Here is a 20232-nt window from a genome sequence, read left to right as displayed (position 1 = left end):
TTTGTCCCGTGCGTAGTTCTCAGGTGTGCGTAAATCGGCCAAATGGAGAGCCGGTTATGAGGATTCCCAATAACCCAAAGTACCCTATAGCTTACCGCTGGCTGTCCCCGGCCTTTCAGCTCACATTTCAGAAGAGTATGTTTGCCAGGGCCTGTAATTACTCCGTGGAGTGTGCAGGCATTTTATAAACTCGCGATTGTACATTAGCTGCGTGAAACACGCAAACTTGCCCCGACTCGACGCATTTATCGCACAATGTTGCTAAAAAGTGAAGGTTTCTGGGAGAAGGAAAAGTCCTCCTGCCTCTTCAATCGCAGCGGTCTGGACTCCGAGGGCGGACTCTACATGATGTACCGAAGGGCCAGAGACATCCTTTGGCTCTCCAAACTATCGCTCAAGGACACACCAAAGGATGCCGGAGCTGATCCCCTGGACCTTCTGGCTCAGGCTTTCGAGAACCTCGAAATTGAGGCTCTTCCTCGCGGTCCTCACGAGGTGCCTCCAGAGACCCTCAGGATCTTTGAGCTCGACGCTGAAAGGACGTTCAAGGACGAGGAGAACAAGGCCACTCTCCGCAACACACTCTCTTTAATCTACTCTTACATTGGAGACTACCACCAAGGTGAAGGATTTGTCATTGCGTTTCTCCTCATCTATCTGATGCCCTCCGAACTGGTCACCGTTATCAAGGCTTTAAACACAAATTTTCTAAGGGGGTACTTTTCGTCCGCCCCCAAAAACTACGTTCGGGATGCCAGAGTGCTCATGAGGTTTCTAAGGGACAAGAACCCAGAGTTGCACTCACACTTGGAACCGCTCATTGTTCCAGAGGCGTTTGTATCAAAGTGGTTCATTGGATTGAATATACACGTGCTAATCTTCCCATGTGTCATTGACTATATCCGTTACATTTTAAAAAAGGGCGATGTTTACCTGTTCCAGTACGGAATCGCCTTCTTCACAACCTTCCAAAAGGAACTCATGAAAACGAGAGATATTAGCTATATACTCCAGGTCCTCCGGTTGGAAGACTTTGAAGGAGAAAAGTGCACTGATGCCTGCTTTGAAATCATCAAAAACTCGCTTCATGTAGACCTTGATGTCGAAGCTCTGGAAAAGTACAGAAGCGAAGTTGAAAAGGAAATGGAGGAGGAAGAACAAAGAAAGAAGGCCAATGAAGCCCTTTTGGATTATGACGATGATGAAATTGTCTTTTCGGATGAAGAATAGTAAATTGAGCAAAGGCTCTAATTTTTCCAGGATTTCTATTTTCATGGAATCGATGCATAGTTTATGGATTGTCGCTTTATTTTGGGTATCTTGGACCCTTGCCTATGTCCATGCTCACCTTCAAACTGGATCTTTGTATCTTGTTTACTCTAGACAGCTTTATTGGTGGTGTCTTTAAGCTTTCGCTTTTGGAATGCGATTGGACCCTGTTCTAGTCTGTGTTTTCTGTTCCCAGGGGATGTTTTGCCTTTACCCCAGGCTGGATCGTTTCCTTTTGGGAACTTTGTCCTCCGGTCTTTGGTTTTCTGGGGCATCCATATCTTGTTCCTTTCCTCCAGGGCTTTGGGTTCAGGTTCCTCTTGAGTTCAAGGACCTTTTCCCCATCATTCCACTTGGAATGTGTTGGATTGTCCTCAGGTAACGCAGATTTCCATGTCTGGAGTCTCAGTGTTCGAGTTCCGGGTGAGTGGATGTAGTTTGTGTCTGGATTATCTTTGAATCTTATGTTTGGTTCAGTTTTAAACTGGATCATTGGTGGAGTTACTCTTTTCAGGGTATTTGAACATTTTTGGATTGATCGTTTCGGACCTTGTGTTAACCGACGTCTTCCCAAAGGTATTTATCATGTTTGGTCTGACACACTGTCTACTCGGTTTTCCTGTTTAAAAGGTCTCTTGACATGTAATTTCTTTTGTTTGTGGTAGTCATGCATCTTCACACATTAAAAGTGAAGATTTAACATTTTAATAAAATAATGAAAGTTTTGTATATACGTTTAGATGAGTTATTTTGTAATCATGGCAAATTATCCATGCGGAATATTCAATCGACGCGTATTGGCTGTGCAAGACGACTCCTACATCAAGAAATGGCACGTATGGGAACCTTGCCTTTTCTATCAGAATCCCCTGTTACCTGAATCTATATGCTAGGAGAGCGTCCGTCCTGTAGCTGATCTGATGAGGTACATTATATCTTGTATGTTAATGGTCATCTTCTCCTATGCATCCCTTCTACTCGTGGCTGCGTTCACATTTATGTCTATGATGGTCACAAAACTCGATGTGTTTTCAGAAGCTATAGTGTCTATAAAGAGATATTTCTTTCTATACTCTCCAGCCATGGCTTTGTCATACCCAGGAAGACAGCTCTCTATTCCGAGTACATCTTTGATGGTGATCAAACTAATTAATCTGCCCTAGGTGTAGATTATTCTACATTACCCTTGCAGATCCTACGAACTGTTGTGTTCCCTAGGTTTTGGGGGCCTTCAGACCTTCTAGAAGCAGCGGTTCTCCGACGTTTTATTATATTCCTAATCCTTATTACTTGGTCGCGAGAGAATTCGAGCCAGTTTTCCACTTCTTCCTCTTTGTCGAGGTTTCCGAGGAACCTTTCGAGGATGTCTTCCAGTTTTTCTTCTGGAGCTCTTTCTTCAACTCCTCTTCTTCGATCGTGAGTTACCGAATCGAAGGTGGTACGTAGTACTCTAGTCTGCATGTAGGCTCTGATTTTTGTGGGCAAAGCTATTTTCTCTAGGTGCTTCGCGTGGTATTTTGTAACTAATCCATCCCAAGAATATACTATTGGAACGGTGCATGCTGGCATATTATGGATGCAGCATAATTCTTTTGCAAGGACATCGTATTTCCTTTGCTTATAAGATTCCGTATCTGAAACCTTAGTTGGACACGTGATTCCGACTTCGACTATAAATATCCTTTTATTTCTCCTGTCGTAGAGTTGGATATCGGGTCTATTCTTCGATATCCTGGCGTCCGTCTTAACAGCAGTATCGATCCTAAGTTCGTTTGTACCGTCAGTAACTGTCTCCTGCATCACATATCCTTTTATTTTCTTTCTTTTTATTAGGTTGAACATGGTAATCAAAGTACTCTATTGCATGTTTATGTTTACGGATCGTCCCAGAATACAAACTATGTATCCGTATACCAGGTATTACGACTTTGCTTTACAGAGGGTCCTTTGTAACGGTGAGTATACTTAAGAGTGACCTGCAAGCCCATGGGTTACCCTTGGCATTATCGTAATGATGCCAAGAATTCTCGAATGCATACACGCTGGAAGTGCTCAAGGCACCAAGAATAATGGCGTGGCTTTCGGCAGTACTCTCATAACGGAGTAATATCTACATATTGATACAGTTGTAACATATCAACTGCTTTACCGTCGGAGAGATCCACCGGAATACAAAACCATCAAACTGAATTCTGGATCAAGTGGAGGAGATAGTGACATGGTCATTATCTAATTCACATAAATACTAGCCTCAAAGAGGACACAAGTGATGGATTCTTGGCAACAATCAAAGGGTAAAGGTACTTTTGCAAGAATAGATTGAAGCTCTGAGGGGTCATTTTCGTCCCTTTTTTGGTCCATTCTGAGAGTATGCACCATTAATTCATATCTTATAGAGCATTACTGGCTTGTTATCGTCTCTACATCTGTCCAAGTACGCCTGTAGATATCACCGGAGAGAGCAAAGGTTTACAGATACCATGATGGTAAGCAGTGGAAAGATGGTAAAGAAGAGGACCACAAGAAGAAGCTCAGGTTCTCTTGGAGTATGTGTGTCATGAGTATGGCGTTAAAGGTGTATACTGAGGGCAAAATCGGCAGGTTAATCGATTCCGGCAGAATTTAAGAGGGGAGCAACTGGACGCTCTCTAAACTCTTGTTCCGAGCCAAAACTTTTCGACCACAAGCTCTTAGAGCTCATATTTAGATTGTTATTAGAGAAACATCTCACATTTATTGAGAAACTCCAGCAATTTATGGCCTGGAAGGGCCGGCGGAGCCCCCGGGTAAAACCCGCGATTCCTCATTCCATGAGCACACATGTCAATTATATTGGTATTATAAGGGTATAAAGAGTGATTAAACACATCTAGACGACCAGAAAATGGCAGAAGGTCGCCATAGACGGGCGATGGCGGAGGGTTGATCTACACAACCCAATACTCTGGAATTTACCGGAAATCCCTCGTACAAAGAGCACAGTACGGAAAGGGGCAGGAGCCTGAAGACCAAACTGCCGGAGCAGCCCCGCCCCTCTTTCTTCAGCAGGAAAATTCCTCAGTGGGGCTGTTGTCCCACCTCTCCATTCTCTGTATTTTTTAAGGTTGAGCCGCTCGTATATTCTCGGGAGCATTCGGGCTCTGCATACTTTGTGAGTGTTACGATTATGATGGAGAATCTTGGGAATACTGGAGGATTGGCCATTTGTTTGTGACTTGGCGTGGGTTCGACGTGATGGAGGCTACGGAGAAAATGATTCTACATGTACCATATTTTGGCTTTATTTAAGGCTTGCTGAACGTAGTTGGCTAAGTCAGGATTTTATTAATCGTAGTTTGTTGTACTCATGTTGTTCTCCTCGTGGAGAAGCCGACGGGCCGTTCCTAGGCCAAAGGTCCTGCCCACCACAGAGAAGGGCAAGGATATGGAACTCAAAAGGAGGATCAACGAGTACCACAAGTATCTATTCGTACTGATTGGGTTCGCTTCGGCGACAAATCTCAACTCTAGTCTCATTACTGAGAATGTGTTCAACTGCGCGAACTTTGCCAACAAATGCAATTTCGCATTTTTCTTCTCGGGGTTCATATCGTTTCTGATTGCCTTGTTCTTCCTCAATCTGAACTTCAAGTCCCTACTGGTTTATGGATGGACACTCGTTCCGGTTCAGCTCTCGCTGGTTCTTATTGGAATCTATGGCAATGGAATCACTGCTCGTAACTCCTTTATTGTGGTTTACGCGCTTCACGGGATGCTAGAGGGTTTTATCATACAGTCATGCACATTTGTCATTTCTCAACTCTTTTTAAACTCCACGATTGCATTGGTTTTTGCCGGATACCCAGCGGCAAACATTGCCATAGGATACATTCAGTACGTTTTAGAGAATGCCATTGGTATGGGAAACATGTTCAAGATGAGGCTCTGCTTGGTGCTATGTCTCATTTCCCAGATGGTCGTGACATTTGTTGGAGTTGGATGGGCCACATTCCTATACATTAAATACGCCTCAGACGAAACGGAAAATCCACCCATAACTTACAAATGGTCTAGGTTTAGGAGATTTTTAAAGGCTTTAATTCACATTCGGTATTATTACCCAAGATTCCTACTCTCGGCAGTGGCGAACTTTGTTAGGATCTTCTTCTTTCCTTGCTTCATTCCGTTCGTCTTTAAGATTTCACACACTGCAAAACTTTTAATTTCACTCACTTTTACTTTTTGTGATTTTATTGGCATCATATCTGCCTCCAAGGTTAACGAGACGATTGATCCAAGTAACAAGAGAGACTCGCAGACACACACCGGGTTCTTGTTCTCAAGGGATACACACTTACATCTCATTAGTGTTTTAGTCCTTACAACATGCTCATTTACTCTATGGGTAAGCTGTAACAATAGTTATGAGTTCGTGAGGGCTCCTGAAGTCATATTTTTCATCACTGTAGTCACATGTTTTTTGAATGGCCGCATCTATGGAAGAGGACTAAATGGGTGCAACCCTATTTTGGAATACTATAACCGACAGGCGGATGCTCATGGAAACAAGATTGTCGCCGACGAAATTCTAGAAATGGACAACACTATCAACGATGTTGCCATTGCACTGGAATATGCACTCTCGGCGTTGTCTTCATCACTTTCCAATATCACAGAGCAGATCATTTTCTGATTTAATTTCATGTTTCGCAAGATTGTTTTAATGTAGTTGTATTCGACTACCCGTCGTTCTGTTTTAATCCAGTATCTGGAATGTAACGTGTAAAGCAGTTTACTATACACATTTAGCATATACAAATGCATTAAGAAACTACAACAGACAAGGTAACCTAGTAGATGGTCCGTCCCAAAGGGCAGATGATCCAGCAGAAGTATCTTTAGCAGTAAGAAGTTGATGACCAGGAGGTTCAGAAGGAGCTCCAGGAGGAAGAACAGTAGCAGATCTAGAAGTAGTACCACTAGCACCATCTCCAGGTAGAGTACCTTCACTAGCTAGACCAGGTTCTTTACCAGCAGATCCAATAGCTCCACCTTCATCCTTTTTAACAGGTGGACCATCTCTACCAACAGGTCCAGTAAGACCAGCAGGATCATTACCTTCCTCTTCTACCTCAGCTTCAGCTCCTTCTTCAGATTCTAGTTTTTGTTCCTTTTCAGAACGTTCTTCTAGTCCCTCAAGTTTTTGTCCTAGTTCTCCAGAATCTCCACTACGTAGTTCTTGCGATTGTTTTAGTTGTTCAACAGTCTCTTTAGAGCATTGTTCCAAGTTTGTACCACGTTTGTTGAGTCCTTTTTTAAGATCACTCCACTGATTACAGGTAAGGTCTCCAAACTTCTCTGGCGCTATGTTGTTGAGGTTATCCGGGACTTTTGTCCACTGTTCACTGTTATTATCACTATTACCACCATTCTGGTACCATCCAGTAACACCATCTTGAGATGAGTCAACATATATGAGCACTGGGTTCTCAGAACAGTAGAAAGCATAAACAGCTTTTACGTTGGGAAGAGGAAATTGTTGTGTTGTAAATTTTACACTTTTCCTGGTTCTACCACTCTCGTACCTTATATCAGCTAGTTTATAATTAATACCAGTAATGGTATGTTTATAGGCTTTAATGGAACTTGAGGTGTGATTATGTTCTTTACAACGAACCGGTACTTGATCAACTCTGACCTTAGCTTCGCCATCCTTACCCTTCTTAGCTTCCTTTTCATGCTTACCACAACAATATGATGAATAATTTCCATTTACACCTTCTGTAAGATTGATGGTTACACTATTGTGGTTTTCGCAAGTAAAGCCGTCTAACTTATTAATAATCTCTGTGGATTGACTTCCATAATTATCATAGGATCTGTCATTGCCACTACCATGCTCTTGCCACTGAGTACCAGTTGTATTTGTACTGTAAAGTAATCTGGAATTTCCATTCTGCAGTTTGAACTCAAGTGCAACAGGCACTGTTGATCTACCTGAAAAGTAGAGCCTAAAATTAGTAGTTTCACCCTCAGGAATCTTTACACCATCAACTCTATTCTTATTAAATAGTGCCATAGAAAACCTAGTACCCCTTTGGAGATTGAGCTTGTACTCTTTGACAGTATAGTTGGTTCCAGGAAGAGTTTGTGAATCACCTCCTCCGACGGATTCTACTTTTACCTTCTTTGTAGCATTTGATTCCAAGTCAAAAGGTTTATCTGGATTATCAAGGTAAAGGGGGAAGACATTGTTTCGGCCTAGATTTCTTTCGTCTAATAGGGCTTGTAAGGATATGCTAGTAGGGTTGTAATAGTATTTCCAGACCTTTGGTTTATTCTCAGCTTCTGGTTCATCATTCTTATACCTTTTGTAATATACCGTTTGTGGATGATCCTGTTTAGTGATTTTTAGAAGGAGTGGAGTCCTGCAATCATTATCTTGGTCCCAGTAGTATACCGAAACTTCTGTAACGTTTTTAATCTCTTGGTGGCCAACACCAACATCTAGTTCCTCACCTCCGCCCAGATCTTTGAGTAGCCTGAATTCCTCTTTACTGTAATGAGTATAGGAAACAAAACCAACTACAGACTCTGGATTAACCTCTCTTTTGGCGTTTAGGCCGCCAGGTTTGTTAGTACCTGGGCATTTACATCCCTTTCCACTCTCTCCACATTTTCTCTTTATCCGTAAACTAAGTTCATAGACCACTCTGCCACTCATCCTCCATGTTCATATAGAGCATGCTCCTTCAAAACTCTGAGATCCATGAGTAGTTCCAATGCGACCAAAGGGAGCACACTAGTATCTACTCCTCATCCATAGATTCCTCCTCACAAGACTAGCTCACCGTCAGAGAAAGTGTCCACAGAACAAGATGAGCAACTAGACAGCAGTATGTAGAAAAAACCTGGAACTAGACAAGTGTCACGGACAGCATATACGTGAAAATGCACAAGTTTTAAATTTACTCCTTTTCCTCTACTCTGAGTTTGGCCTTTCTGTTGGCGACCTTGACGCCGAGCTTGTCTGCTCTGTCTATAATTACTCTTCTCTTCTTGGAGGAGACATTATGTGCAATCTCAGCAATATGGGTCTTGTTGTGCATCAATAGTACATCAACCTCGGCTGGAGTAGAAACAACAACCTTGTAAAAGCCACCTGGGACCTGGTGACGGGTCTTCTTGTCAGTGCCATAACCGATTTTTGGAGTTAAAACTGTACCCTTGAAGCGCCTCCTAACACGACAATCTATACCCTTGGGCTTTCTCCAGTTTTCCTATAGATTTTTATGAATGCCGCAATGAATAATTGCGCAACGGACGATTGCAAAATGGCCAAATTCAGGGTAAGTTCCCAGGGATATCAACAGCCCTAGTCTTGCCACATTAACCGGTGATACAACTAGTGCATGGGTAACTATACACCAGTATGAGCCTGTCCATTCACAAGGCTTGGCAGGTGAACGAGTTGCCAGGAGCCATTAGAGCGAGTTGGGTGAGTCCAATGGAATTCTGTCATGATCTATCTCCTTCCATGGGAGATTGGCAGGTCATTACTACCTCTTGCAGTACTGGAAATCCTTCTCTTCTTGACAGTCGCATGGACTCCCTCCGGCTAAAGCCTATGGTCGCCCGTTCGCATCACTCATTCACTCCGCAACGAGTCCGTGTGCTACAGCTTGTCACTGCGGTGTTTTCCTGTGGAGTAGAGCGGTTGTTATCCCCGATAAACACTCATCCAAACGAGACAAATGATAGGTAATCCACCCATTTGGCCAAATTCTCGTCATTTATCCCCTGTACTTACCTTGACTCTCTTAAACCTGTCAGACTGGAATCTGCGGAACTTTTTGGTCCTCTTGTGGATCAACTTTCCTACTTGTTTAATAACCATTTTGTAAAATTTAAAACGACTGTGTTTTAAGTGTCTAATGGCGAGGTGACGGTGGGAGCTTCCATCCCCATACAGCACGTCACTACCTGAGGGCGCGGCTCATTCCCTCAATGGGCGATTTGCACCTCGTACTCTCTCCCATGACTTGATGATGGCTCTACTGGGACTGGAATGGGCGTGGAGTGTCGACACACTTGGTGACTCCCGGGGGCTTGTGTCTACCCCGAAGAAAGGACACATTCCTCTGCTGGTGTATATATACATGTAAATGATAAATTAAAAAGAGTTACGGGTAACCTATTGAAGGAAAAAATAAAGTGACAGGTCCCTACAGTTATTCGCTCATTAGTGTGTCTAGGCCGACTTCTTCATAGTCCTTTTCCAGCGCAGCAAGATCCTCTCTGGCTTCACTAAACTCTCCTTCCTCCATACCCTCTCCGACATACCAATGGACAAAAGCTCTCTTTGCATACATCAGATCAAACTTGTGATCCATTCTTGAAAAAACCTCAGCAATCGCTGTGGAGTTGCTAATCATGCATACAGCACGCATAACCTTTGCCAAATCGCCACCTGGTACAACGGTCGGTGGCTGATAGTTTATTCCCACCTTGAAACCTGTGGGACACCAATCAACGAACTGGATGCTCTTTTTAGTCTTTATAGTAGCAACAGCCGCGTTGACATCCTTTGGTACAACATCACCTCTGTAAAGTATACAACTAGCCATGTATTTTCCATGTCTGGGATCACACTTTGCCATCATGTTCGAAGGTTCAAAGGCAGAGTTTGTAATCTCCGCCACACTCAATTGTTCGTGGTATGCCTTTTCAGCGGAAATCACAGGGGCATACGAAGAAAGCATAAAATGAATTCTGGGATATGGTACAAGATTTGTTTGGAATTCAGTCACATCGACATTTAGTGCACCGTCAAAACGCAACGATGCTGTGAGAGATGAAATTACCTAAAGCAAATGCATGGACAAGTTAAGAAAGTACCTGTGCAATAAGCCTATTTAAATTAGTGTATGTAGGCCTTTCGATATCCAAATTCCTCTTACAAATGTCATAAATAGCCTCATTATCAAGCATAACTGCAACATCAGTGTGCTCCAAAAGTGAGTGTGTGGAGAGCACAGAGTTGTATGGCTCTACTACGGCGGTAGAAACCTGAGGGGAGGGCCAGCAGCAAAAATTTAACTTTGATTTTTTCCCATAATCAATGGAAAGCCTCTCAAGCATGAGGCAACCAAGACCTGATCCTGTACCACCACCAACTGCGTTAAACATGAGAAATCCCTGCAGACCAGTACAATTGTCTGCAAGTTTGCGAATACGATCCAAACATGTATCTATAATATCCTTTCCAACCGTGTAATGGCCACGGGCAAAGTTGTTGGCTGCATCCTCCTTTCCAGTTATCAATTGCTCTGGGTGAAAGAGGTGTCTGTACGGACCATTTCGTACTTCGTCCACCACCGATGGTTCTAAATCTACGTATACACAACGAGGAACCTAAATGTTATTATGATGGTAAATATGTGGATATGGCGAATTCATGGGTGGGAAGGTAGTAAATAGCTACAGGTAATCTATCCAGAATGTGAAGGAAATGTCCTGATGCATCACTGCAATTTACTTTTGGAGTACTCAGTCATGCCATAATAGTCGGCTGTCTATCCTTTGTTTAACGAGCGTAATCGAAAAAACGCCCATATTCAGCATCTATAAGATAAGAAAGTAGTCTATAGTGCTCTCCCTAGCACTGCCTACTGACCGTGTAGTGTCTAGATAACCAAAAAAACTACATTACGTATCAACAAACTATTCATCTGGGGGCAAGTCACAAGTAACTACGATGAACAAATGATCATCCCTATGAGTCAAAGTAGTCCTCATGTTAAAAGTCAACAGCTTAGGAAGAGTGGTATAGAGACCGCGACAACCACATTTACACCAATATCCCCAAGAACTCCAAAACCCATAACGTGAAGTAGGCCAACTGTCTCTATCAGACAACTGACAAACACTATGAGCATAACTCTTTATCATTGAATGTCTCCTCAGTATGAATGTGTCACTATGCCAGCCGTATGGATGGCAATGAAAGGCACTCCTGGTGGTTTTCTCAGTAGTCCCTCCCTCAGTATCTCCACTAGACCTATTAGTGCATGGACTAATGGCCAAGAATGAGTGAGTGGTCTAGTAGCCCATTAAACATGACAGATCCCTAGTGGCTATTCACTAAAATTCCTGATCTTCATAGACAATGAGTAAGGCCTCTGATTTACCCAAAACTTTGCATCTGACATTAGTAGTAAAGGATGACTTAACACTCTTACATGCCTCCGATACTCCACTCCCTATCCAGTAGCAGATAGACCTAAGCGTTCCAAAATCTTTAGTAGGCCATTTGCTCCTATCATGTTCATACTTGGAGTAAGTCTTAAGGTAACCATCTCCAGTAAAAGCCAAGATAATCATTAAACCTTGGGATAAGAAGGCATTAAAAGAAGAGACATTACCACCATCCTTGTCTTTACAGCATTTACATTTGCATTCATCTCCGCAGGTACAGTTGGTTCTGCAGGCAGATTTTTTACAGCAGTCACATTCTTTGCATCCATTGGCTCCAGCTTTACATGGACATGTGCATTGAGCTCCTTTTTGGCATTGGCCAGGTCCGCATGGACAACTGCAGTATTTACCTACTTGTTTACCGCCTCCGGCATAAGACACAGCCTTTAACCCTTCCTCACAAAACTTTAATGTCACAGTAATGAGTCCAACTAGTGCTCCACTACTCTTTATAGAACTTGCTACTCTACTACCAGGGTAATGAAGTGCGCACAAACATAGGATCATAGCAGTAATATGTGGAATTGCTAACAGCCAAGTAAAATGCCACCACTTAGTAGCACTATCTTTCCATGGTTGATCTGGACCTTTTGTGTTGAGGCAGAAAATGACAATTAAAATACCAGGTACTGCACTAACAAATAAAACCACCAGGTCAATAGTATATCCAGTACCAACATCAGTCAGTTTATAAGGAGCAATGGCCGGGTAGAAGGCATATATGCCACCCATGCCAACTACACCCATGAGAATTGGAGATATGGCCTTGCCAAGTTCACTAAGACTACCTCCACCAGCACTACCACCTCCATTACCAGTACTAACAAAAGCAACAGCAATCCATACCATGGCAGAGACAGCTGATATTACTATTGCTATAACAAGCTGCCAGTATATAATCCTATAACTAACGTTCGACCAGTTATACCTCTCAGCCAACTTAGTAAAGACGTAGTAGTAGACAGAAACTTGAATACCAGATAGAGGAATTCCTACATTGAAGAAGGAAGCATGGTCACTTCCCACATTCATTACACAAGCCACGTTAAGTCCATAGATGAATGAGACAAAGACGATAGTCCAGTAGTAAAAGGTGAGATTGCCCATTTGACCTCCAGATTTAAATGCGATGAGGAGTAAGATGAAGGAACAGCACAGTGCCACATTTGTAAATGCGGCAAACCACTTAAAACATTTCTTGGCATTTTCACTCTTCCAAATGAGTGCTGTAATCGTCATGATAGCCATCCCAGTAAACGTTGCCAGTTCCATAGGATTATGGACCATGTTAATGAACGAACTGGCATGCTGTTGCGGAATTTTAAATCTGTCAAGTGCAAACTTTGCTCCAGTTAACGCCACACGGAGAGACTGCAACAGAGTCAGACCTGCCATAAACATGGCGCCTTTCTGAAGATCCTGATTTCCCATCAGTCATCTTGTGATCTTACCTGTCGTTCACACCATTATATACCACATCATTGGCCATAAGTTGAAGATACTCCTCCATTCTCTACTAGGGAGTTTAGTGTTCCAGTATTATTCACCATTTCAAGATGCATGTTTAAGTAGCTCACATCCTCAAGGTTTCATAGGTGGACTAGGAATGGAGAGGTTACTCATAGTCGCTGATACATTCTTTGGTTTCTGAATAAGCTCCACTCCTTGAAGACGTTCAGTTGAAAAGTATCAAGTAGATAAGTCAATGCTTAGCATATACTCCCATGCTGAGCCTTGTGAATACACAAGCTCCTATCCTTCTTCCAATCGGATAGTTGCCGTAAACTCCCTCATTCTAGAAACTTCCTGCAGTCCTCCCATTCCATATACTACGCATCATCACCACAACTTACATGCTTTCCTGATCCAGTTTCCGAGAAAAACGTTGCAAAGGCATCGTCATCTTGCAACGATTTATCCTCAGGCATGTGTCCATCTGGAAGGATTCCATGCTCGAGACAAAAGAGCTCCCTGTAGATTTTCATGTTTTTAGACATACACACTTTTACACATTCGGGTGTATGGCGGAACCCGCGTAGTTTGGGGTCCCAGAGCTATGCTTGGGGACAAAGTTTTTGGTATAAATTTATCAATGTAAGAAAACCAACCAGCAAGCATTTCCAACTTGTATACCGGCCTGTCCAACGTGTATGCTTATAACTTCCCTCATACTACTCGGAATTGTGTGTACACATTGAGAATTACCTCTTTTGTGTCTAAAATGTATGAATTGTGTGTAAGCTCTCCCGTTCTGTCTAAAATGGAATTAAACGCACAAAGGTCCACATGGTGTGATGGGGACAGCGGTCAGCAGCAGACAAGCTGCTACCGGAAGACGATGTTTTTAGACTCTATCCTTTCACACCTGGCTAGAGGGATGTTGTATATTGTGACTGGAAACGTTTGACCGGTCTTTGGGAGGCTATCATTGCAACTAGAGCTGTAAAATGCCTCTAGACAGGAAGGGTACCTAGAATGTGTAGAGGAGAAAAGTGGAACTGTGAGCAAACGGAGGAATTTTCCATGAGAACTACTGGTACTGACAAGTGGATGGTGTTCCTCAAGCAGCGAGCCGTACAGGCAGCTATTCGACCGCGGGGAGGATGTGTAGCATACGATGGAATGAGTATGCAGAGCATAAGGCAATGAATAAGCGGTGATGAGTTCAGCAGGAGTTTGTATAACCCTTTTGAGTCTCCATTGGCATAAATGGTCTAAATGTGACCATGTGAAAGTCTTAAATGTCGATAAAATGTACTACGCCATTGCTGGACTGAGCAGTCTATAGAGGATGTACATGCATAAATCTTCTAACTTTTACGATTGAAGATCCTGGAAACCAAAAAATGTGCCACTAGCCCAGGCGTAAAACTACAGAGAGTCTAGCCACGAATTTTCGTCCACAATCTCAATATAATTACCAACATTTAATATTAAAGCATCAAACAATTGATAAATGTGCCAATCAAGAAAACTAGACAATACTACATCAATACGACAACGGCAGGATTCGAACCTGCGCAGGCAGAACCTAATGACTTAGCAGGCCATCCCCTTAACCACTCGGGCACGTTGTCTCGCGGGGGCCCTTGAATTTAACGGTCATTTCATAATGTCACTAGACTAACTATGGTAATTCTGTAAATTTGCGAAACATAAACTCTCTAACCACGTTAGTGTTAATACTAGCAACTCCATCAGGGTTATCCGCAGGAGGCGGAAATTCCGAGCTCTCTAGAGGATATTTTAGCGTCCTTTCCGACTTTTTGCATATATGAAGACCATTTGTACATTTATAGAGGTTTCCCAGTCCACCAGTGTAGACATTCCAATCTAGACGCGGGGCGGCAGGGATGGCAGACCGTGGCACATTTGGGCGTAAAGCTGCTCATCAATGCCAGAGTTTAGCAGAACGTGAATGGAAGATTTTGGAAGCACTGAGCTCTCATTTAGGCCAATTTCAAGGGGAATCCACGGGAGCCCTGCTAGTCCCCATTCCTGCCGGCGCGCTGTTCCATTTCTCTGGTTGATCTTCACTTTGGGTCCCAAGTTACATACACTTTAAATTTATCTTCATCTTGGCATCATGTCTGGAAATTTTGGTGAAGGAGTTGATCCGAGAGGAGATTCCTCCGTTTTGTCCAATTTATCGCAGTTTGTGAAGCCGGAAAATCCACCAAAATACTTTGGAATCGACTTTGACGATACCTTTTTCAGTCCTCATGATAAGGAAGCCTTTAAGCTGAACCTCGAAGCTTTTGCAGAGGCGAGGAAGAAGGGGTTTGTTCCGTTTTTTTGTACGGGTAAGTAATGCGTCCGTAGCAAAGCGGAGGATGAGCCCCGAAGAATGAGGGATGTGAATAGAGCGTAGCGGAATGAGCCTGAGCGACTGAAAGGAGCTCTTCCGTTTAGTAGGATTAAGGTCATTGCTGGAGTGCAACAGAAGGAAGAATGACCTACCGACGTCGGAGACTAGGTAGTTACTGCGACTATACGCAGTATATGAGCATAGGCGATCGTAGGGAGCCTGTGTATTCACTACATTCTTGTGATTGAAAGAAGGATTTTGAGTGTCAGATGGATGGAGCATAAGAAGCTGTGAGTGTACTGAATAGGAGTAATATGAGATGCCAAGCATCGAGTTGTATAATGCAACAATACTCAGGATAGGAGTTCCTAATTTTGCTATCCGGATATACCATGGAGTAGTTAAGCTTCCTGAATCTCAAGTTAGGGTACCATAGCAGAGACTAATGTAGGATGGCTTTGCTTACTACTATACCAATCCTTCCTGAGTAAGTAATGGTAAGCAAGTAGGTAAATACTGCACAGGATGCAAAGGAGGGAACTGCCAAAACCACAACTGTGGCTGCAATGGAGGAGGAGGAGTAGAAGCCTGTAATCCTGATCTATGTAAAGAAGCTAACTGTAAATGCTGTAAAGAGAGGGAAGGTACCTTTTCCTGCTTAAACACATTTACATCCCAGGGTTTAATGATCATCTTAGCCTTTACTGGAGATGGTTATCTAAAGACTTACTCCAAGTATGAACATGATAGGAGTAAGTACTGCTAGTGACCAGTACTATCTGAAAAGAATCTAGGGAGGCTACTCAGTCAGGATTCACTAAAGACTGTTTTAAGGGGGATCTTGGCAGGTTAATGACCATTGTTGCATATCCGCTAAGAATGCTACTCATGAAACCGATTTTACTAAGACTTCCCCAATCTATTTTAACAACTCCTCCGTCTACCAAACACTTTGAATGGACAAACTCCCATCCTGCCGTTCTTGCATTATAGAACTCATTCACCTAAAGATGAATTCGCATCACTATTCCACTCGTTACACTCATTCCATAGTGATCTACTCCCTAGTCTTTGACGTCGGCAGGTCATTCTTCCTTCCGTTTCACTCCAGTAATGACCTTAATCCTACTAAACGGAGGAGCTCCCGTTGGTCGCTCAGGCTCCCAGAGGTTGCCTAGCTCACTACTCCGTAGCGTGTATTCCATTAACATACATTAATACCTTTTTACAGGAAAATCTCTTTCATCGGCAATGGACATTGTAGGAGATGATTTTATTGCCAAGACTGGATATAATGGTTACCCGGGTGTCTATGAAAATGGAGCCATGGTTTATGACGAGAATGGCAAGGTCGTCTACTCGAAACCATTCTCGAAGGAATTTGTCAAGGGTCTTGCTGAATTTGTAATGGGGAAGCCATCATTGCGATCAATTGATTGCTTTGTTGGAGACAAGTATTATTCAACTGGAGTTACAGAGTTAATGTTGAAAAGTTTAAAAGAGAGGGATCTACCCGCTCCACAAGTAGTCCCTATAGAAGATATTTTGCGTTTGGATGTTGGCAAAATCTACATGACTTCTGACCATGTGGATATTCCAGGTTTTGAGCAAGGGAAAGACTATGTCGCAAAGTTTGATCTTCCCGGAGCTTGGGATGTCATTCCGGGTGGCGTATCCAAAGCTGTTGGAATTACGAAACTCATGGAACACTATGGCATTCCTCCAAAAGATTGTGGATTTATTGGCAATGGCGATAACGATACAGAAGCCATGGACTTTTGTAACCTCTCATTTGCAGTTGGCAACTCACCAGACTTTGTCAAGAGACACGCTAAATGGGTCATGGACAAAACTTGTGACGAGGGAGCAGTTTCAGAGGCTCTTCAACTCACATATGACTTATAGGTCATTTACAATATTGAGTAATTAATGCAGTTTAAATGTTTTTAGATGGTTAATTTGTCTAGCTTAGATGTACACGGTGTAGCATTGCTTCCATGGTGAGTGGCGCCACCACCGATAACAAATTCCAGTGCATGCAAATCAACGATAATTTCTTCTGCATGTACTGGACAAAATATGCAAATACTGAGTTAAAAAATAATGGTAGAACCGCTTAAAGTTGAGAGGCAACTACAAATCATGAAAAGCAAATTCCCTTTCTAGTACAAATGGTCTCGGTCCTCCCACAAAGTTATACTTTGACTTTATACAACTTTTATCCTTAAAAATTGATGTAACAAATACATGTGGATCATCTGCGGATCCATTAAATGTGACAAATTTGCTGAAAACTTCATCTACTCTATCATCGATAACGTATTTCCCAAACTTTATAACTCCAATTTTCACGGCATAGTCCTTATCATCTTGGATTAGATAGTGCCTGGTGTTCGTACTCGGGTTCTCTACAACCTTAATGAACGATGTGCTCCCCTCCATCATAATCTCTAACTCGATTGGTGTTCTCTCAACAGGGTGGTATCTGGTATGGATAGAAGTCCTGAAAAACTCATCCCATTCATATCCCAGTTCACCTTTGCTATTCCGAAAGGCAGTATTAACTTCAATATAAACCGTGCTATCTGGATATACTCGAACGAGTATCATTCTTTTGGAGTTTCTAAAGTGGTCATCAGATATAAGCTCTGAATTGTCTGTAATTCTTCCGATCCTATACTCTTTTCTGTACTCTGGTTTTATCTGATATAAAGTGCCTAAGAATTCTTTAGATGGTGAGATGATTATCTTGTCTGGTAGTGGCCCAGAAAGGTCAAGGTCCACTGGGATTTTCGTATTGCATTTTGTAACAAGTGTGAGCACAAAGTGCCTCGGTATAGCTGTTAGTAAGACAAGGACAAATCGGATCACTAAGATGAACGTGGCCTTCATAATGCATAAATGGGCTGTTTTACGGTCATTGAGGCTGGATAAATATTTCTGCAGATAACTGCTGCCACAATCCAATGGCTAGCCTAGTAAAGACGTTACTCTTAGAACTGCACCAAACAATAGAGTAATCTGCATGTATAATCATACATTTACAAAACTGTTATTCACGGGCTCCATTTGAGCCTTTTTTGTGTAGATTCAAAAATCTCGGAGGACGAGCGGGCAAGCACATGATGCAAAAACATTTGACTCTCACTGCTCCAGTAGTTTGCCTAAATATTTTAATGAATGAGTGTATTAATGCGTTAAAGCGGAGTAAAACTTTGGCCGAATAGTAAGAGTGCAGGGTTTATGAGATTCTATGTCCAGTGATTTATCAGTAGAGTCTCCCTAAGTATCCATCCATAGAGCCTCAAATCTGTCTAACCCAAGGATCTCCATTAAAGCTTTGGTAGAGTTTATAACCCTTAAATCCCGCGAAGCCGACTAATCCAGAAACAACACCAACTCCAGTCAGAACAGTAGGAATAGTATTAGTAGGATTTTCCCAAAAAGAAGGGCTTCCAGGAGAACCTTTAGTAGCTTGAGGAGTACCATCAGGTTTACCAGCAGGTCCTAGATCAGAAGTATCACCTTGATGACCAGCTTGACCAGAAGGAGAAGATTCTTTAGCAACTTCAGGAGGAGGTTCAGGTTTGGGAAGAGGACATGGTTGATAGCTTCTACATCCAGCACTCCTTATTGCATTCACAAGTTCGTTATAGTTGTTATGGTCTGTGATGCTTTCTGGGTCAGGAACTTCATCCAAGACTTTTTCCCATGTATTACCATCAGTACCTTTCCTGAACCATTTATTAACCGGAGAGCTTCCATTATTTTCGACATATATCAGTGCAGGCCCATTCCCTCTACAATAGAATGTGTAGACGATAACTGGACATTCTATAGAAAATTGTAATTCAGGAGCACTTATTCTCTTTCTTCCTGTATTATGACCACTACCATCATAGAACTTAATAGCTGCTACCCTCACTCCACCAGCTTTAATATCATGTTTGTAGTATGTAAGAGAGCTTGTATTGTGGGATGTGCAAGAAACTGTCTTGGATTCAACGGAGACCCTCCCTTGGTCATTAATATGGTAAGCACAACAATACCGCCTTCCTGCCCCGTATCTACCTTTGGTAAGATCTATAGTAACTGCTTGATTGAACAAACAGTTAAGGTTGTCAAGTTGAGTCTCAAGGGCTTCACCAGAGAGTTGATGTTGTCCAATCCAACCAGTACTACTACTAATCCTGGCATAATAGGTAGTTCCTCCAGCACTAGCAGTGACTCCTACTATGAGTGCCTTCTCAGTATTACCAGTCCAGTAATAGCCAGAAACGGAAGTTACATTAGGCATACCACCATGTCCAGCAGGAGGAATTCCTTGAATGGGACTACCATTATCTTTAACTTCTAAGAGGGTGAATGGTTGATTTCTACTACGGCTGTCCCTATGGGTATATCTGGTAAAGGCAGATCCAGGAGGGTCAGTAGTTCTTGTGACGGTAATGGTCTTATTTCCGGTATAAGATCTATAAATAGTAGGTTCTTCATTTTTGGGCTTGTAAGAGAGCTCAATGGTTACTCTTGCCATTAGTGATAGGGTGTATAGACCATGATAGTCTTTCCTTCCTTTGGAACGATTACGTCATCCATGTTCAGAGTTCCACCTCCACCTAAAGCCTAGTCACTATATGCTACATCTGGATCAAGTGTTGTCTCCATCTAGCTACTCTTCTTCACCCATACATTCATCCTCTCTCATAACTAGCTCACCGTGTAGCGGTATGGAAACTTTAACCCATTCCAATCGTTACTACTACTCATACTCCATCACCCTTTATTAATCATCCTAAAGAACGGGCTAAATCCTATCCTATACACAACTCTCTATTCTGGCCATTGCTTCATAGTCCTGCACTCGCTACTCGCTACACGTCCGCTCGTAGGATAGATGACAGAGTCTCATAGCTACCTGC

The 20232-nt window shown here is 42.6% G+C and overlaps 10 protein-coding genes and 1 non-coding gene across 11 annotated transcripts; 3 read left to right on the top strand and 8 right to left on the bottom strand.

Moving 5' to 3' along the window:
- Positions 1–255: 255 nt before the first annotated feature.
- On the top strand, positions 256–1230 carry BEWA_003030 (hypothetical protein; the record flags this gene model as incomplete). The annotated part of the gene is made up of 1 exon (XM_004830504.1): positions 256–1230. One exon carries the CDS (start codon positions 256–258, stop codon positions 1228–1230), a length of 975 nt encoding a protein of 324 aa, XP_004830561.1.
- A 1209-nt stretch (positions 1231–2439) lies between these two features.
- BEWA_003020 (hypothetical protein) lies at positions 2440–3111 on the bottom strand (the record flags this gene model as incomplete). The annotated part of the gene is made up of 1 exon (XM_004830503.1): positions 2440–3111. The coding sequence occupies one exon, from the start codon at positions 3109–3111 to the stop codon at positions 2440–2442; it is 672 nt and encodes a 223-aa protein (XP_004830560.1).
- Positions 3112–4369: 1258 nt separating this feature from the next.
- Positions 4370–6016, top strand: BEWA_003010 (hypothetical protein). The gene has a single exon (XM_004830502.1). It carries the CDS (start codon positions 4616–4618, stop codon positions 5939–5941), a length of 1326 nt encoding a protein of 441 aa, XP_004830559.1. The 5' UTR covers positions 4370–4615; the 3' UTR covers positions 5942–6016.
- Positions 6017–6079: 63 nt separating this feature from the next.
- Positions 6080–7972, bottom strand: BEWA_003000 (hypothetical protein; the record flags this gene model as incomplete). Its single annotated transcript, XM_004830501.1, has 1 exon — positions 6080–7972. The coding sequence occupies one exon, from the start codon at positions 7970–7972 to the stop codon at positions 6080–6082; it is 1893 nt and encodes a 630-aa protein (XP_004830558.1).
- Positions 7973–8216: 244 nt separating this feature from the next.
- BEWA_002990 (60S ribosomal protein L32, putative) lies at positions 8217–9145 on the bottom strand (the record flags this gene model as incomplete). Its single annotated transcript, XM_004830500.1, has 2 exons — positions 8217–8528; positions 9059–9145. 2 exons carry the CDS (start codon positions 9143–9145, stop codon positions 8217–8219), a joined length of 399 nt encoding a protein of 132 aa, XP_004830557.1.
- Positions 9146–9479: 334 nt separating this feature from the next.
- Positions 9480–10872, bottom strand: BEWA_002980 (tubulin alpha-1 chain, putative; the record flags this gene model as incomplete). Its single annotated transcript, XM_004830499.1, has 3 exons — positions 9480–10112; positions 10147–10662; positions 10858–10872. The coding sequence occupies 3 exons, from the start codon at positions 10870–10872 to the stop codon at positions 9480–9482; spliced, it is 1164 nt and encodes a 387-aa protein (XP_004830556.1).
- A 519-nt stretch (positions 10873–11391) lies between these two features.
- Positions 11392–13675, bottom strand: BEWA_002970 (hypothetical protein; the record flags this gene model as incomplete). The annotated part of the gene is made up of 4 exons (XM_004830498.1): positions 11392–11679; positions 11860–12924; positions 13359–13476; positions 13614–13675. The coding sequence occupies 4 exons, from the start codon at positions 13673–13675 to the stop codon at positions 11392–11394; spliced, it is 1533 nt and encodes a 510-aa protein (XP_004830555.1).
- An 825-nt stretch (positions 13676–14500) lies between these two features.
- On the bottom strand, positions 14501–14582 carry BEWA_002960. The gene has a single exon. It is a non-coding gene; the product is annotated as a tRNA-Ser (tRNA).
- Positions 14583–15091: 509 nt separating this feature from the next.
- BEWA_002950 (haloacid dehalogenase-like hydrolase family member protein) lies at positions 15092–17218 on the top strand (the record flags this gene model as incomplete). The annotated part of the gene is made up of 2 exons (XM_004830497.1): positions 15092–15308; positions 16545–17218. The coding sequence occupies 2 exons, from the start codon at positions 15092–15094 to the stop codon at positions 17216–17218; spliced, it is 891 nt and encodes a 296-aa protein (XP_004830554.1).
- Positions 17219–17446: 228 nt separating this feature from the next.
- On the bottom strand, positions 17447–18205 carry BEWA_002940 (signal peptide-containing protein; the record flags this gene model as incomplete). The annotated part of the gene is made up of 1 exon (XM_004830496.1): positions 17447–18205. The coding sequence occupies one exon, from the start codon at positions 18203–18205 to the stop codon at positions 17447–17449; it is 759 nt and encodes a 252-aa protein (XP_004830553.1).
- Positions 18206–18617: 412 nt separating this feature from the next.
- Positions 18618–19847, bottom strand: BEWA_002930 (hypothetical protein; the record flags this gene model as incomplete). The annotated part of the gene is made up of 1 exon (XM_004830495.1): positions 18618–19847. One exon carries the CDS (start codon positions 19845–19847, stop codon positions 18618–18620), a length of 1230 nt encoding a protein of 409 aa, XP_004830552.1.
- Between the last annotated feature and the right edge of the window lie 385 nt (positions 19848–20232).

Source organism: Theileria equi, chromosome 3, assembly GCF_000342415.1.
Source record: "Theileria equi strain WA chromosome 3, complete sequence".
Lineage (NCBI taxonomy): Eukaryota > Apicomplexa > Aconoidasida > Piroplasmida > Theileriidae > Theileria > Theileria equi.
Note: the sequence above shows the minus strand (reverse complement) of the source record. Positions and strands in the feature narration are given on the sequence as shown.

Coding starts and splice junctions, on each gene's coding strand:
- BEWA_003010 (XM_004830502.1), top strand. CDS start 4,616: ATGTTGTTCTCCTCGTGGAGAAGCCGACGGGCCGTTCCTAGGCCAAAG.